Genomic DNA, 19,053 nt, shown 5'->3' with positions numbered 1-19,053 from the left:
TCACCTATGGGGCTGGAACGTGGAGGCTAACCAAGAGAGTTCTACTTAAGTTGAGGACAACCCAGAGGGCTATGGAACGAAAAATGGTAGGGGTAACATTAAGAGATAGGAAGCGTGCAGAGTGGGTCAGAGAAAAAACTCAAGTTACCGACATTCTAGTGGCAATTAAGAAAAAGAAATGGACATGGGCAGGATTTGTAGTGCGAGGAGAGGATAATCGATGGTCGCTGAGGGTAACAAACTGGATTAAAAGGGAAGGAAAGCGTAGCAGGGGGCGGCAGAAAGTTAGGTGGGCGGATGATATTAAGAAGTTCGCAGGGGTCAAGTGGATGCAGCTAGCACAGAACCGGGTTAAGTGGAGAAATATGGGAGAGGCCTTCGCCCTGCAGTGGGTATAGTCAGGCTGATGATGATGATATATTAGATTTATGTTTAAATCTTTATGAAAACATATAGCGATATTTATATGTAACGTTACAACCTTACACCTTAGAAACCTTAGAAAAAAAGGACATTAACAACATCAAAATAATACTAGACTGAAACAAATATGCAACATTTCTCTAATGTTTCGGTGTTACCTAAGATTTAATGACTAGCTTAACATTCTGTGCAGATTGCAGATGCAGAGTATAGAATTATCATGCCTGCGGCACTTTTGCAGTATTTTGGGTGCATATTCTCTCCGAGTCACTGGTGTCAAGATAACACATGTCCTCGTTGATCGCATTCAAATGAGTTCCTCAAACTCATTCGATACCTAATGTCGTTTTCATCGAATGTCATTATATTTATCGTGTGGCAGCAAACAAATATCATTTTCATCAAATGTTGTTCGATTTAAATGACATTAAAATTGCCGTGTGGCAGTTGTATTAACTGTTTCACCCTACCGCCTAATTCACCGTGTACATCAAATTTTCTAAAAATCTCATACGGTTAAATGCGTCGTATAATAAGCAAAAGAAAGTGCGAGAACAGAAAAAAATATATTGGTCCCTTAAATTTGGCAAACACACCGCGAGTCATGCAGAAATATCGTGAGACAGAGTACCTCGCACAAAACACTCCTTTTCATCGGGACGAAGTCTTTCCTTTTTATTTTGTGCAGCCATTTTTTTTTTTTTTTGTGCGCAGCTCGTGGCGTTTTCCCTGTGGAATGGAAAACGGAGCCAATCCTATTTCCGCTCTGTTTGAACACTGAAACGCACAACAGCATGGCATCGCGCGCTCAAAACTACGCGCGCAGGCCGCGAGGCCACAGGTAGAGTCCCTACCACAGGAAACGGCACCACAAGGCAGTCTGATGGCGGCAGCGAGAAAAAAAAAAAAAGAAAAACAAGAAAAAAAAAAAAACAAGCAAAACAAGGTGACGCGTTGTCCACGTAAGTTGGCAGCCAATGACAAAACAGAAAAACCGCCCCCTACTCTCTCTTTTAGGAGGGAAGCGTAAGAGCGAGGAGGAAAGCTCCGGGCGATGGAAACGCCGGTAAAGATTTCGCTACTTTATTTCCAACATAGAGGGAGGAAGAAAACCTTTTTCCTCCTTCGCCACTTCGTTTCGCCTCCATCGAAACGCAGCCGCAGTCGGCTAATATCGAAAACCGAAACCAATTGACTGAACAAAGCGGCTTGTTGGCTGAGTTGGTTGGACATTACGTTAAAACAGCGCTAGAAACGCGGACAGATAGAAAGACAAAAACACAATGCGCTTTGTGTGTTTGTCTTTCTATTTGTCCGTGTTTCTAGCGCTGTTTTAAACAACTAAAGTTGACAAGTCGTCGTCAGTCGGCAAGAGCTGTATCCAGTGGATTGAGCTGGCAGAAAAAAAGACAACAAAAGAATCCGGTAGCTTTCGAAATGCCGGTGCAGGTTTCCTGCGGCTGTTCGGGAAGGAAAAAATTGCCGTGATCAGTGGTTACTGCGTTGCTTGACCGGAGAGTGTTCGTCCCCTTCGAGGTCCCGCGTCGCCCGAAGGTGAGGAAAACCTTGCGACGAGCGCTGTTGCGCCGGTTGCCGCGCTGTGCGAGCCGCTCGCTCGTACTCCGCGAGCATGGGGAAACAGCTGTCGTCGCCGCTCGTCGCTGCTGAACGTCACGGGAATTGCGCTTTTACTCTAGTTATTATCTCCGCGTGACCTCAGACACTGTCGCGAGACATCGGAATCACTTTCACCGAGTGCCGTGACTTGAAACTTGGGGTATAGACGGGGAAGGTGCCTGTCAGGTGTCCTGATTCGGCGATTGTCACCGGATCGGAAGACGCGAGAATTCGTGAGTGTGCTTCCCTGATTTCTTTGTCGTATTCATCGCGATTGCTGACTGGCAACGCGTCAGAATGTGACGTTTGAATGGAGCTCCTCGGCTCCTCTTTCTATCTGTCTCTTCCTTCAAAGTGGCGAGAGCGTAGTACGCACAACTCTCTGCTACACTAGGTTCGACTTTCTCTCGGCCTTGACGCGATAGTGTGGTCTTCCGCTTAGATAAGTTGGATAAGTTGGATAAGACGCCGTTAACCTGCTGCAGCCGTTCCCGCGAGTCATTCCGACGTTTACATGGTGGAAGGCTTCTGCCTGGTCTCGAACGCATTTTACTCGGATTGATTTGGCGCGAGAAAAATAGGCAAGTGATATCAGAAACTGTTCTCCTGAGTTTTGAGCTACTGCATTGCGTGGTAATAGTTCGCCATGTGACAGTAATGACTAGACTGCTTCCTCTACTTTACATTTGAAGATGTAAATGTGTGCAGTCGTTTCTGCATTGTTTATTGTATTGCGTCATCATAGACGTGGTGCTGACAACGTTGTATTGTAATAGCATATTTATTAGAATATGTTTGTCCCTTAGTGGCGTAGTTTTCTATAGTGGTTGATTGCAAATATTGTCTCTGCGGGCAGTCAGTTTTCTGTGAGATGTGATGGTACTTTGAGCGCTGAATTCTTGCTGTGGTAAATTCAGAAGCATGCCAAGGTACTTTCATATAGCTGCCTCAAACTGAAGCGGTCAACAAATACAGTTGTTCTTTGCCAGGTTAGATTTTAGTTTATAAAATCTTTCTGCAGCTTAATGATGAAGAATGGTGCTTGACATGCTAGGCATTTGTCCCCTCACACATTACATATATATTTTAACTTTAAAATGTATTGTTTTATCTGACATATCTGCGCTTCTAAGGCGGTCACAATGTTTGGTTATGGCACTGGTGCACAACAGGGAATTTCATTTTCATTATATCAGTTTTGTGCCATTTTATGCAAATAAAAAAGTCATCTAGTGCCCACAGCTCTTTGTCCAAGGCAATCCTACTGAAATCAGATTTGCATGCTGACATCCCAGTAATTTCTTGGTCTTATTCGGCACACTGTTTAAAATTAAATTTACCTGAAGAGCTCGGTTATCACTTTAATGCAGCTCTTGCTTTCCCCTTATGCTCAACTCTAAATACTTATATTGTTCTATCACCGTATAAACTCCACTTTACTGCTCTGTGGATTGCATGCTTAAGCTTTGGTCAGTTCTGTCAGGGTGCCTGTGCACTGTATCTATTGCCCATCTAGGTGAAGCAAGCATTTGCCTCCTGTTGCAACCAGTAGTGCCTTTACTATGTCTGAAGGCGCATATGCACTAGGCACTAAATGAGTTTGTATTTATTATAGTACTTAAGATTGGTATGAAATTTGGCAGATCAGCGTTTGTTCATCAAACTTTGCTTTTCTCAGTCTAGTTCTTTTTCCTGTCCATTATCAGCAGAGCCCGAAAGCATTGGATGGTAGTCTTAAAATGTGGTGTATTGGTAAGACGGCACTTGTGTTATGTCTCAATGCTCCCCATAGGCGCTGAAAAACTTTCTAGTACTTATGTGATAGCGTTAAAGGCCTCTCCTTCACAAAATCTGGCACCGGTGTTGTTGGCATTGGCGTTGTGAGGGAAAAGTCATGGGCAAGGCTCTGGCAGGTTGTAGTTGGCTGGGGACATGTGTATGCACTGACTAGTCGTTGGGTGGTTGTGACGTCACGAGAAGACGAGATGTGGCCAAATTGGCGGGTGCTTTCAGCACGGGCTTCTCCTTTGAGGTGAGAAGATGACATCAGAACCTAGCCTTTCAAGACCCTTGGATACTGAGGTAGACATGCAACCTCTAGTTCACGCAGGCATATTCACGTAGGTTTCACTGCCGGTATCAAAATTTCAGCCTGGCACTTGTCAATCCAGGTACAAGGCTTGAACTTTCTATCACTACCACCACTGTGGCTCGACATAACTTTAAGAGACTTGCATGCAAACTCACACTACTTTTTCCTCTAGGTAAATCTGAGATATAATTTGTGAAGTGTAGCAGCTACAGCAGTGTGGGCAAGAAGTGGGATAGTGCAATAATTGCTTTAGTAATTGCAGTTGCCTATCTTTCTTGCGCACCTCTACGATGTTCCAGAGTGTTACTGGGCATGTAAGTGGCTCGCACAGGAAGTGAAAGCAGTTGTTTTGAAACAGCCACGTGTTTCACAGCTGGAGCCCCAAACTGCTTGAGTTGTTGATACTTGCGGCAGACAGCTGTTGTACACGGGTGAAGCATGCAGCGACCGGATTTTACCTTCGTTCATTGTTTCCCGTGCCATCTGCGTGCACCTCTAATGAACTCATTTGCAGCTCTGGCAGTCATTCATGGTGGAATAGTTTTCAGTTGTGGCAAACTTTCTTCTTGTCACCTTGCCTCGCAGATCACTGGCAAAGCAATGTTCAAGATTGTTAACAGAGTTTTGGAAGTCTTCTTTATGCAGTGGACAACTTCCATGAAATTCAGAAGGTGCTGGTGAACTGTGTGTGTTTTGGTTTGTGCCCCTCGCTTGGGGGACCCAGAAAGCATTCCAAAGAACACAGGAATTCTGTGGGCCTAGTTTGAGAACCCCTGATTTGATTGAGACAGTTTGTAGAGATGGCGTATGCAATGCATAGTTTGTTCAAAGAGACAAATGATGAGTGTTAATTGACCACTTTCTTTCTGTAAGGGGAGCACTGTACACGTTTGCCCAAGTTTGCATGTTGTGCACCTTTTTTGATAAACCACAATATTATGTCATTGCTACCCATTCTTTAAAAAAAAGCCCCTTTCGAAGGCAAATGGCATGTTGGCAGATGTGTTATTTTCTGGCACATTTCCCAGAATGCGTGAGTGTGTTGACGTAGTGGAATGCTTTATGATGAGCACAAAATTTTTAATTATTTAGGAGCTGTCTCTGTAGAGTTCAATAAATTGGCATGAAGCAACAGGTTATCAGCACTACAGTGCACATCTGATGTTATATTTGCTGCCTTATTATTAGCATGGTTAGTATTACTTTTTTGGTGGCCAAGAAAGAGACATTTAAATTAAATGCATAAGACCTTGAAATTTGGAATTTATTTTTTCTGCACTGTGCAGATAGATGAAGGAGCAAGTTGAATACAATGCTTTCTGGTTTAGCATTGAATCATTGAAAACATTTCTTGGTATTAGTTGTAAAAATATATACTGTGGCAAACTACTCGCTTATGAGACGATAGAAATTGAAAGCCCAGTTGTACTTATTAAGTGGAATGATTTTAACTCACTATTAAAGCTGTCCTTGTATTAGTTTGGTTTGTGGGGTTTAGGTACATCTAGCAAAAGAGTGCAGCTCTTGCTGCAAAGGCACACAGGGAGATAGATATGTAAGCTAGTTGTGAGATACCCTGAGCGAAAAATTGTTAATCTTTTGTTACTTTCATTTCATGCGTCTGTTTCTTACTTTCACCTCTGTCGTAACTTCAAAACAAACGAAGAAAAACCCTTGAAGTCCCAGACTACTCCTCAAGCCTTTCACATTGAGGTAGTTTTTCTAACGTGTTCCTTGACATTTAGAGCAGGTAAAGTAGCTTATGCACAATAATATGTGCTTTGAGAGATTATTAAAGCCGGCTGGCTGTAATAGGTTGCAATTGAGCTCTCGCCTAGCTTGGCAGTTTTTGAGATGCCTCATGCAAAATGCCTTTCACTAGAGATTATCAGATGAAGCGAGGAAAAGCTTTTGCTGTTGGTCAAGTCAGGAATCGAAGCAGTGACCACTTGATTTTAGACTTGTGTCAGTGGGTCAGCTTGGCCAGTAGCGGCACTGATAGCCTGCGAATATGCACTCGGCTGACCAGGGCTTGATGCGGTCATATAAAGGAGAAATTACTCATATTTAGCGTAGAAAAAGGTGGTGTGGTGATGGTAGTGACAATATACTGGATTTTCACATCATCTACAGTTTATTGCCTTTTTGCACACTCAGTTCTTTGTACCTTCGGTTAAGGAATCGGCTGAGATGTCAATGATGTGGCTGTCCAAGGCATTGCACATGAGCGTGCTGATGCACGCTTCTCTTGGTGCAGACCACCGCGATGGCCCATCACGAGGGGGGACGTAAGGAGGTGCGGCTGGCCCGGTGGTACTTTGGGGGCCTGGCTGGCTCCATGGCGGCCTGCGTCACGCACCCACTCGACCTGCTGAAGGTAACATATGTGGGACACGTACAGTTCATCGCAGGAGCAGGGCCAGGGTCCTGGATGCATTTATTGAAATGAAACGAAATAACTGAAGGGAAGGAAAGACTCTTGTAGTACTTCCTTGCTTAGTTACATTGTCTTGCGGTGCCATATGCTTTAAGGTCATACGAACCCAGCAAGCTGGCTGGCCTAAATTTAGCATAGGTTTAGTTGTGGTGTTGCGTCTTCATAGCACATTTATATGCGCTAAGTGACACTGATACATGTGCAGCAACACTTTTGTGACTGGCAAGTCTCGGAGCAGATCGATTTTTTATCCCGCATAGCCTTTCTTTCATTTAATGCAATGAAAATTTCATGTCTTTGAGCTCTCATTTGCGAGGAAAGCTTGAACAGACAGTTTTGCCATACTCACAGGGAGGGCGTGTGTCGCTTTGATGGGGAATATTGGGCACTGCTTACTCGATGTTAACTCGTTGCTTCATCATGATGCCTGCGTTGCTTTCAATACCCATAGCCTGATTCACATGCATGCTATATTCAGGATTCAGGCATTGCTTTAAGGCTAGGCTTTCGTTGCACTTACAGAAATGAATTTTGTTACCTTTCTAAACTAGGTCGACTATGTTTTGAGGGTAGCTCATTTCTATAACTCATGTTTGTAGCATTTATTCACTTGCGCACATTCCTTTGGTTAGTTCTTTAAGCAATTTTTTTTTTTGCTTCGAACAAATGGCGCAACATTATTGCACCATGCGCTTGTTGATTATGACCTTGAGTAAGTATTGCACTGAATATATTTTTGTGGTCAGCTTGAAGAAATGAAAGAAATATGTGGATTGGGGACTCATTGCATAAAGGACGTAAAAGCATCTAACGGAGGGGAATGTGCTGGCGTATTCTTCGCCTAAACGCAGGTAGGTTGGACTATCCGCACCATAGTTCTGAAATGACTTTTAACATTCAAAATGGGGAGCATATAAAATGAACCACAAGAAAGAGCAAATGTAGCTCTCTTTTGTATCGTTAATCATTTGTGCTGATTTGTTTTCTTATTGGCAATCTCTTTTCACTGCCTTCGAATGACTATGCATTGTCATGGCTGAGAAATGCTTGTTTCTCCATGTCGGGCAATCTTACACATAATTTTTTTGACTGCGACTGTGTGCTTATTACTTCGTGAGATATAATAGAGGCATGGATTAAAGGATTGGGGATTAAGTGAGCTGCAAGATGCTTGTGCACTAATGAGGATCCAAAGCTGCTAACTGGAGCCATTTGTGCTGTTGTCTCATAAACTTAAAGAGGCAGCTTAAGTATCCCCTGAATTTTTGTTTGTATTCCTGGCGCCTGTGTGAGTTTTGAGATTATGCTTTCCTTTTCTAAGCACACGTGTGGCTGTTCTGAAGATTGGGGACACACACCATTGTGGTGGAGTGCACCTTAACAATTTTCAGAGTGGCGAAAATTCTAAGAACAATGGATTTAATTTCAGAAGCGGAGCCAGCTTTAGATGAGCACTTTTGGGTTTATAGCTGCGGGAGTGGTTCCTAAAGCAGGCGATAAAGCAGGCGATAAGGCAACCGCAGTATAATAACCAACTACCGTCCCATTGCTATACTACCGTTTTTCAGTAAACTGATTGAAAAACTAATTGTCATTCGGCTAACAAATTATCTTCTTAAATTCGATCTCTTAACTCCATACCAATTTGGATTTCGTCGGAACTACTCCACCGAACTTGCATTAATAGAATTCACTGACAAAATTAAACATTCCCTTGATCGTGGTTACTTTGTTGGCACCCTTTTTATAGATTTCACAAAAGCTTTCGACACAATTACCCATAACATTCTCTTTAAAAAATTAGAATGCCTTGGCGTTTCTGGTCCTGCGCTTAAACTAATACGTAGCTATCTCACTGACAGACTTCAAGTTGTTGAATTCAGTGGCACATTTTCTGACCCTAAGCTAATTAACCGCGGCGTTCCACAGGGATCCATTTTAGGCCCTCTTCTCTTCTTTATCTATATTAATGACTTGCCAAAATGCCTCAACTACTCTAGTTCAATTCTTTACGCTGACGATACTACCATTTTTTCTCACGCTAGTGATGTTTCTGTACCAACCGCCAATTTGAACGCTGACCTTATGAGTATTCACCTTTGGTGCCAAAATAACCATCTACTAATTAATCCAAATAAGACCACCTTTATGATTTTTCACTCACGCAATATAGAGGCAGTTCCTGCTCTTCAGGTACATTTAGGCACGGACACAATTTACCTGTCAGAATCTACTACATTTCTTGGTGTCGTCCTAGATAATCAACTAAAATTTCATCAGCATACCAAATTCATTAAATCTAAAGCAGCCTTCGGTATTCACGTAATAATTAAAGCCCGACATTTCTTTGACCTACCTACACTTCGCATGTTGTATTTCTCCTTCATACATAGCCACCTTTCGTATTGCATATCATCATGGGGTAACACATACAACACTCACCTTTCATATGTTCGCCACCTTCAAAATCAAGCACTCCGCATACTTACCTTCAGCCCTTACCGTGCATCCGTTTTAAATTATTATCGCACACTTAACATACTGCCATTGTCGCTACAGCTTAATTTTAGGTTGGCATCAATCATCTTTAAAACGCGTAATAAACATGTCGTCCTTAGTGGTTTTGAGTCATCCAAGCTTTTTAACAAAAATAACACCAGATTTGCTGAACATCATAATCTACTACTACCGAAAATCAGGACCAATTATGGGAAACAAACTGCATACTTCTCAGGCATATCTGTTTGGAATTCACTGCCTCCTGAAATTAAAGCACAGCGTACTATTCATTCATTTCATCGTTCATTAAAGACCTATTTATTTTCTACCTTGTTTTGTTCCACCGACTAAAGATGTTTGTCTGGATCATAGTTTCCGTGTTTACATTTTATTTATTCTTGTACTAATAATGCGCTAATTTCTGCAATTCGTGCATTTTTTGTTTGAAGTTCCTGTTTATTTAGAATTTATTTGCACTGTTTCTCGTTAGTATTGTATTATAGTTTTTCTCTGCACGCCTGTATATTCTTTTCTTCACTGCCTAGTATGTTACCTGCTAATCTTATCCATTCTGTCTTAGGAGCTCCCCCGGACAGTTTATACTTCGTGACCTCCTTCTGTAATACTGATAATCCATGCACATGTACCTCACAGTGAAAATAAAGATGAAAGATGAAAGATAATATGAAAGCGCGACAGGGTTGTGGTTAGTCCATATTGCCCAAGGCTCCTCCCTTGTTTCCTGTCGCATTGCTTCCAACCAGTGTTGAGGTTCAATTAGCAGTTTTCTCATCTTCCCCCTCCTGTGCAGGTGCACCTTCAGACACAGTCGGCTGGCCGCATTGGCCTGGTGGACAGCACGGTGGCCATTGTCCGCCACCAGGGGGTGCTGGCCATGTACAACGGACTGAGTGCGTCCATACTGAGGCAGGTGGGTGGCCTTTGACCATCAACTACCAAAGCAGGGACATCTGGTGGACATCTGACGCAACCACTATAGAAGGTGACCTGGTTGTTAGCATAAAAAGGGTACTGAAGTATGTCGCCCAGCAGAGTTGAGAGGGCGCCATTTCTGCTGCATTCTGTGAAGGCGTCTGGAACAGAATGGACAGTTGGGGGACCTTTAAAGAAGCGCGAAAACCGAATCTGGATTGCATTTTCCTTCTTGTCAGCGATACATAAGACATTGCTGAATGTGGATCACCATGTGGTTTTCACCTGCGAGTGCTAGATAATGTATAATTGAACTTTTTTCCTTTTTCAGTTTTTTCGCTTTCAAGAGCTGAACAATTGCTGCGACGTCAAAATTAAGTCTAAATCATGTGGGTAATGAGAAAATGGCGATAGAATTGCTGCTTCTTTACTCCTTGTGATTCCTACGCTTGAGCATTGAGCTTGATTAGCATTCTAATGAATTAAGGCGACAAAGTAGCGAATAAATTAGTTTTTTTCCCAGCCCTCCTTGACCTTGCTTTAGATTTGATGCCACAGCCATTGCTCAGCTGTTGAAACCAGAACAGGTGAGGAAAGGAATTCGAGTATATAAATCATTTAGCCATCATAGGCAAACAGCATAGGCTGATCCGTCTATACTAATTTGAAACTTATTTGACTCGGAAAGTGCATTTTAAGTTATGTTTAATGCATGCCGTGTAGCTGAAACTGACCCTGTATTGCAGGGACCGCTTCTTCGTAGGGATGACTCTCTGCAAGAGAAAGTTGAAGGCGAGGAGTGGGGAGAGGGAAACCATAGTTCCCAATCAGGGTCAAGGGATGGGGTACTGTATGTCACACGCTGGGGTTGACATACTGGGTCATGTCACCCACCCGTGCAGTTTGAACTTGTCAGCGGTGGGGGCTGCTCCCTCCATGGGGAACACTTGCGATGACACATACTCTGCCACGCATTGATCTGTAAATATTTTGATCTTCTGAATTTTGTTTGCATATTTTTCAGCTTTTGTAACTATTGCTTCTGCACAATATTTGTGCCAAGTTTCATTAGTGCAATTTCGATTGTACCTCTTCTGGGGAATCTTTTTGATTACTCCTTTTAACTTTTTCGAGACATGGAAAAACTATTCGAAAAATTTTTTAATAAATTCAAATATACTTAAGTGGTCCTGGCCAAATATTTACATGATCCATAGGCTGAAGTGTAGCTAATGAGGTGGCCTTTCAGCCACACTCAAAAATATTTTTAAATATTTTACATGACTGGATGAAAAAAATCTTAGTGTGCTGAATAAAATGAACACAAATATTTTAAAAGGGCATGAACCTAAAAATAAAAGATTGCCTTTAACTAAGTCAGACTATAACACATATGCTATGTTGTGTCTTTTTGTACTTGCGAAAATTTAGCACTTCTGTCTTTAAGGTATCTTTGATGTTCGGAACCGGTGGTTCCCACCCCAGTTGACTGGATGAAAAAAATCTTAGTGTGCTGGATAAAATGAACACAAATATTTTAAAAGGGCATGAACCTAAAAATAAAAGATTGCCTTTAACTAAGTCAGACTATAAGACATATGCTATGTTGTGTCTTTTTGTACTTGCGAAAATTTAGCACTTCTGTCTTTAAGGTATCTTTGATGTTCGGAACCGGTGGTTCCCACCCAGTTTCCTTGAGCATTGCTGCCAGTCCGAGGTACCCATTATACTAATTACACTAATGAAATGCATTGAACCCGAATCATCACACACTGATTATGCTGTGAGGTGAGCTTCACTCTAAAGGTGTGCCATTCTCATAAAAAGATTGCTAAATTGCTAAAAACATCTGTTTTGAGCTTGGTCATCTCCTACTCATCGCACAGCTTATGGTTTTTTTGTGTTCTTGAATTTGATTGGCTTAGTTTGGCACATTTTGTGGAGGGCTAGTTTTTCATCAGGGTTGAAAATTTGCTGCAGGAGCTCTTCTCTGAAAGCTAAGTGTTCAAGGCTGGCTTGGTATGGCTTAAAAAGCTTCACTGCAATTGATGAACTGAAGAAACCACTATCCATACTGAAGTATTTTTCATCAGGGCTGACTGCTGTGTCCAAGTCTGCAACTTGCAGGGGAGCCAGCAGTGTTGTGAAACGGGCGTTATCTATAGTGGTAGTGGACCGCTAGATTTTTTTCTACATTTGAATACTCCTCCCTGGGAACCTTCGCATTTCCCTGGTAGATAATGAAGACTATGAGCTTCAGCATTGGTCACCTCTTCCCAAGACCCATTGGAAACGAGCATGTGTTGCTTTCCCCAAAATCTGTGTCCAAAAACATACTTATTCTTGCTTGCACAAATAACGTGTGCCAGTTGGATTGAGAAAAATGAAGAAAAATTCAGGGCAGTCGGGCGTTTCTTTTGTCTACTTCAGAGTGCCATGCAGAATTCTTCGCTCAGGTGCACTGTAAGTTCCCATCTAAGGGAAAACTGGATACACTCTATCAGTGGTGGCAACAGATTGTTATTGTAGTGTGTAAAATCCTTCTACAGAGATAAAACAGGGAGAACATGTCGCTGTCATGCATGCACATTTAAGAGCCAGTGAAAACTAACTATTCTTGTCTTTGGACATTCGTCGACGTTGCAGGTAGTTGGAATCATTGCGTGAGCCGACACGAACTTGGCAGCACGTGTCTTTATCTCACTTGCCGCTGCTCTCCAGATAAAAAACCCTTATGCATCGTGCCTGTTGGGAAAAAGCCAAACTGTGCCTAAAGCTGATATCTCTGAGATTAGCTTCCAGATGTCTGAATGTATTCCCATGCATGGAAATTGGTGGCTGGCAGCACGTACAAATTTATTGTTCATAGTCCATCAGTGATGGTGTATGTGGCAGCCTCGAAAGAGTTAGTGTCTGACCCCATCTTGCTGTGGGCGATGTTTCTTGTCAGCAGTGGGCAGTAGTTACTGGGTTTGCTCATAAAGTAGTTATATTTTTTCTTAGCTTGCCAGGGGGACTGGTTGCCCATATAATAATGAATATGAAAGCCATTAAAGTTGCAAAACTACCAATTTTTGTGTCTATTTTGTGCTCTGTAATTAGCCACTTTCCTACATTGTAAACTTGTTCAACAAAATAATAGGTTGATAATTTATAGCCTTGGTCAAAAGTCCTAAAGCCAAAGGATTTTGTTCTCAGCCACAAAATGGAGCCGTGACGGCATCATTAAAGGCCGAAGGTCCTTTATTATGCTGGGAAATGGTTACTTGTCGCAGCAAGAAGCTCTCATAGCAATTCACGCCCCTTTAGTCTTTCACGGTGCCATGGTGACTTTATTTTGCAGCTGAGATGAAAATGCTTTGGCTTTAGAACTTTTGACCAAGAGTGTGAGTACCATATGCAGTTGCACCGGGATATGTCGAACCCGGATAATTCGAATTTTAGATATATTGAATTCACGTAATATCCCCTTGAAAATCCTTTGTAAAAGTATAGAAAAGCTGCGTGTATATTGAACTCCAAATTCACTGGTCGTTCGATATATCGAACTCTGCATCGCTCACTGGAAGGTGCACCTTCCCCGAAGACAATCGCATCATTCTCGGCCATTTGCCGCGTGACGTTTTCAGGCGACACGCGGAAGAAATGAGAGGGAACCGGTTTGGCAACGGCCGGTACGGAGCAGACATAGCCAATGCAGCTGTAGTGTTCGAGAGAGGGGAAACAACGCAATAGACCGAAGCGCAAGGGTGTGCCCATTCTTCTGCCGAGCTTTCTCTTTCCCCTCCCTCTCACATTCCCGGTTTTTGTTTGCAGCAACACGCACTACGCATGCGCCGACAAGCCAGATCTGCCCATTGTAGACAGAACGTCGGACGCTTTCACCAGTGCATGTTGTGAACCTTCTGTGCGCACCAGGTGACTTATGATACGCATCTTGTGTCATCGTGCTAAACACGCGGCATAGCATAAGCTATGGCGGCTGTGCACGTTAAGAAGCGGCAGATTTGTGCTTTTTTTCTTTTGAGAATCGTCCATCCTTGCATCTATGAATCAATGAAAGCACGTTGTCAACTGCGATCATGACACCGGCTTTTAGCATTGTTCGTTTCAAACTACATTTTCAGCTATCACGCTTTCCAATGATTTTCGGCGTGATAAATCAAACCAGGCTTGTGCATTCAAGCCATCACGGGCACTCTGCCAAGTTCGCTCCCCGCCACCGCAGAAGCTAGCATCAAAAGTACAGTCAAACGATAAGCAAGGCATGATGTTATTGCTGCTTAGCACCTTGGCCAATAAGTGAGCTGGGGATGTGACGGCCGAAACGGAATCATGCAGCACCGTTTAATGCATTTTTTTATTTTTTCAAATTCTCGAGGGCGAAAGTGGAGGGTGGGTTCATTATGTGAGTGGGCTGATTACGCGACAAATACGGAATGGTTTTCGCAATCGCAAGCGACCTCTCGGGCTGATTTCTGTACATCAAATTATCGATATATTTATCTATTTCGCAATCCCCTTCAAGTTCAATATATCTGGGTTCGGCTGTAGTAGTGTGTTCATGATGGCATACTGCTTCTTCTTGTGCATTTCACTCTTGGTTTCAACTTCACTTGCATCACTGTTTTCACAGTGTAAGGAATGTTTAAATAGGCGCTCCTTTCATTGCAATAATTGCTGTTCACTTTATCAGTTCACACCTCTGCTTTATGCGTTTCCCATTCGGCCAGAGGTTGTGGGGCTCGGGCGAATGCCCAACCTAAGGTCGAGCACAGCCAGGCCATAATGGGGCATTGGGGCATGCCTTGGTGCAGTTGACGTACTCTACGACCCGGTTCGGCATGTACGAGGTGATTCGCCAGTCCCTGGTCAAGCCGGGGGAGAACATGAAGTTCTACCAGAAGATCTTTGTGGCTGGCATTGCGGGTGCGGCCGGTGGCTTTGTGGGCACCCCCGCCGACATGGTGAACGTCAGGTACGGCATAGCTCCACCCAGGAGAAGAGGTGCATTGCACCTGAGGGAATGGGAGGCGTTTGTTTCTGACTGTCTCAGCAAAGCGGTGATGAGGCATGCTGGGATGTCAGTACACCAAAGAGGTGCTGGAAAAAATACCACCATATTATAGTGAGGGCCTACACTGTAGCTTGTTTCCGTCTGTCTCAGCAAAGCGGTGATGAGGCATGCTGGGATGTCAGTACACCAAAAAGGTGCTGGAAAAAATACCACCATATTATAGTGAGGGCCTGTACTACAGCATTGTTCACCTGTGTAAATTGATAGGGTGAATGCTTGGGCCAGTGGGTACAACATGTTCATAAAAAAAGAGGGAGAGGGCCTACACTATAGCATTGTTCACCTGTGTAAATTGACAGGGTGAACGTTTGGGCCAGTTGGTACATGTTCATAAAAAAAAGAGGGAACTGCTACTTGAGACAGGAGTGAGGGCAGGGAAATGAATGATAGTGCAAGTAGTGTATGCCACTTGTATCATCCAATTTTTCTGTTCTTAGTCCTGTGTCAAGTTGGGCGTCTAATATTCTGCACAGCTCCCTTCACATACAGTCATGAGATAGCACATTATCTAAAACATGACAACGCATAGATATGAAGCCCCATTTTACACGCGAACGTGCCTGTATGGCTTAGGGACACCATGTCTAACTTGGGATCCAAGGGTCCTGGAAGGCTGTACTCCAATTTCACCTTCCCGTCTCAGTGGAGAAGCCAACACACTTGCCAGTTTTCCTTGTTGCTAAAACCCTAGTGAATGAAAATAGAGCAGGAGGAAAGTTGTTATGTAACTGATTAAGAGCGACTTGAAATTGAAACTATGCTTTCCTTGGAGTTCCAGGTTGAGGATCTGACTGATTCATTGTCTGAACTGAAGCCAGAGCTCATGTAGTCCTTTTGAGAATCCTCGCTACTGCTTTAAAACAAATATGGATTATAAGCAGGCAAATCATGCAAATGCTGCCAAATTCATAGCGTGGCCTCACCATGAGTTTGACGCTGTTTTTGTTGACATTTGAGACCACTCTGTTCTGAATAAGTATTTCCTTTTTACGTTGCTGTCTACTGCAAAAAAAGTCAACCACACAAAATCCAAACTGTCCCAAAAGAGTTTGAGATGACTACCTATGCAGTTGTGAAAACATTGCATTGATTTGAGCTGTATATTTTTTTCCCAGGATGCAGAACGACATCAAACTTCCTGTAGAGAGCCGGAGAAAGTGAGTCTGGCACAAACATATCTTTTTTGGGAATGCACTGACATTTGTAATGGAAAAATGAATTTTTTAAAGTGTTAGCATGCTTGCTACGTCGATACTTTCCTTTTCCAAACAATTAGCTGCTTTGAAGCTGCCTGCGTTTTATACTTTGTATGGAATTCTTGTTGCATGGAATCACAATTTATATGGAATCATACCTTTTCATCAAGTTTCTTGTCATTCTTTCTTGGTTGAGTTTGCAAACCGACACACATCTGTCTGGAACATCCCTTTGGGTCATCCGTAACTGTTGTTTAGGTGCTTCCCCCGGAGCATCTAAGGGGGTGACACGGGTGCAAAATGAAGGTAGACAAAAGTACAATTGCCACTTCTGGCCATTGGAATTATTTGGCCTACAATGTGCTTTTTGCCTACTGAGGCTCTTCTTGCTGTCGTCTTAATATGTTGGCTGAATGCTGCCTTTGTGATGTGATTGCAGGTTGTTACAACCTTTTAGAAACCTTTCAGAAGCTTGCTTATGGCGGCTGTTTTCTTTCTTTGTTTTTGTGATGCTTCTGTAAGCATGTGTTATATTTGCTCACTCACTACATTTATTTATTTTATTTATTTTTACTCAGGGTAGGAATATTACAGAAAGGAGTAGGTGGAGTACTAGAATACAAAATATGCACAGCATAAGAAAGGCATACAAGCAATATACAAGTAATAATTGAGGCAAAAAAAAACCAGCATAACAATGTTCTGCATGCCTAAGTGACCATACATCACGATTGGGATTGGCAGTTTGTCTTTGAACCGTATAAATGTCTGAATTATGTTTTTGGTACCCTTGCAGCCTCAGGGAACCCGGTACTTGCTTTCAAAAGAGACTAAGGAACCTCCCATGGTGTCTTGTTGTCTGTGCCTTTTTACCTACGATACATGGGGGAAAGAAAGCTTAGATACAGAGCCACCCCCCGCCCCCTAAGAAATTTGTCACACCAGCTTACTATGACACTTTCTGTATTTCAACAGTTTGCAATGAACAACTGCAGCATAGTTGTTTCCCAAAAAACACGAGGTAGGGAGAGGTGGAGATCAAAGCATTCATGTATTTGGATGCATACGCAACCCAAAAAGTGTGCATCTTAGACCATGGAAGTCGTGGGTTTTGTGGAAGCTAGTTCTCAGTCTCTTGCTCTAGTTTATCTGAAGTTAGAAGCCATCACCTAGCTTGGGACATCACTAACATCGTTCATGTTCCTGCAGAAGTTTTTTGCTACATGGAAGGTGCACAGAATCCAAAATCTCCATGGAACGCCCTGACATTGGGGAATCATGGCATTCGTGCCATGCAGGGAGATCCAAAGCACACCATTTTAATTCCCACTCTTAAACTTAGGATAGTAACCGCTTGAGCATTTTTAGCATTTTTCCATCTTGGGTGCTCCAAAAACTTTTGTGGGCACCTGAACCTTGTCGTCCATCCGCTTGTGTCTTCTTGTTGCTGAGTGACTGGCGGTCGTCTTTTAATTCCCCTCTGCACCCAGTTACAAGAATGCGTTGGACGGCCTGTGGCGTGTCTACCGACAGGAGGGTGCACTGAAGCTCTTCTCAGGGGGTGGGGCGGCCACCGCGAGAGCTGTCCTCATGACCATTGGACAGGTGGGCCACACTGCCTGTTGTTAGAAACAAGTCTTTGTGAATAGTTTCACCAAAAATGGAACCTTTTACTAGCTACAAAAGACCAAGGAAGGAAGTACTCACCCAACCCAGAAGGCAGATAGTCATAGGCAGTGCTGACAGGCCTTGCATTAAAATCACAGGTGTGCCATAAGCACAGAACTCATGAGAAGTACCATTACGGGTTGGGCTCTGGGTATAAGGGTTCGAATGCCTGAGTATCCAAATACTTGACAAAGAGGGCTGGAAATGAAGGCAAGGAAAATTTAAAGTTATAACTTATAAAAAGAGGTATGTGAATATTTTAAACGCCTTATAATTTGTGAATAGCATTTGGTATTCACTAAACACTATGACACCCCATTTCATGCCCTCTAGTTCCTCTAACAGCACTGCTAAACTAGCTTCACTAGCTAGGGTTCTAGCGTTAAACGTTGCCAGGGTCAGTTTCCAATGGCGGCCTGTCCAGCGGAGCCAGGAATCCTTAGCACCCCCTGCTGCATCACAGGTCTGACCGCTGCCATGGTCAGTTGTTCCGCAGCCGCTGGTGACTGAGGGCCGGGATTTTATAAGACTAATCGTGGGAGGCTGCGGGCAATTACTGCACTAGAGTGGCCAACTCCTGTTCTGGTGAGGGAGTGCTTTGCCGGATGTGGTTCACCGGCATCAGGTCGCACCCCAGACCTGTTTATGCAATTCCATCGACACACGGATTTTTTTTTTTTAATCCGGTGGAGAATTGCACGGCACCAGATTCGAACCCCGGTATCACCCGTTAATAATTAGAAGGATTATTAACGATGCACCCTTAACGGTGCGCACACTCCCAGACACCCTTAAAGTGAGTGGGGTAGCTGTTCCGGTCGCAAAGGAGATAACCCTCGACTTGCGTGGCAAGCTCAGCTGGAATTCAACTACCTTTTAGTGACAGAAGGGGGTGGCCGTTTGGTGCCCTGCTTTCGCCGGTTCAAGCCAGAATAAGGGTCAGAGTCAGATGTAACAAACAAAACAAGCTTTATACACAGCAAGAGACGATACAGAGGAACACACAAACACTAAACTTGTACAGATGCGAGGTTCACAGAAAAACAAACGCTAAGCATACAACTACAGATGTATTCAATAACTCATAGGCTTTACAACACAGATAAAGCAC

At 43.2% G+C, this 19,053-nt stretch overlaps 1 protein-coding gene across 3 annotated transcripts in view; it reads left to right on the top strand.

Moving 5' to 3' along the window:
* The first annotated feature begins 1,730 nt into the window (after window positions 1-1,730).
* Window positions 1,731-19,053, top strand: part of Dic1 (Dicarboxylate carrier 1) — a 63,361-nt gene continuing 46,038 nt past the window's right edge. Inside the window, exons 1-6 of one of the 3 annotated variants that reach the window (XM_084603752.1) lie at window positions 1,731-1,977; window positions 6,390-6,509; window positions 9,880-9,999; window positions 14,819-14,979; window positions 16,194-16,235; window positions 17,765-17,879. In XM_084603752.1, the coding sequence (XP_084459878.1) occupies window positions 6,399-6,509; window positions 9,880-9,999; window positions 14,819-14,979; window positions 16,194-16,235; window positions 17,765-17,879 (549 nt within the window). In that variant the 5' untranslated portion in view covers window positions 1,731-1,977; window positions 6,390-6,398. The other 2 variants (XM_084603753.1, XM_084603754.1) reach the window with 2 other exon arrangements.

Source organism: Amblyomma maculatum, chromosome 5 (assembly GCF_055883805.1).
Source record: "Amblyomma maculatum isolate TAMU_Amacu chromosome 5, ASM5588380v1, whole genome shotgun sequence".
Classification (NCBI taxonomy): domain Eukaryota; kingdom Metazoa; phylum Arthropoda; class Arachnida; order Ixodida; family Ixodidae; genus Amblyomma; species Amblyomma maculatum.
The sequence above is the reverse complement of the archived record's forward strand: the minus strand, read 5'-3'. Positions and strand labels throughout refer to the sequence as shown.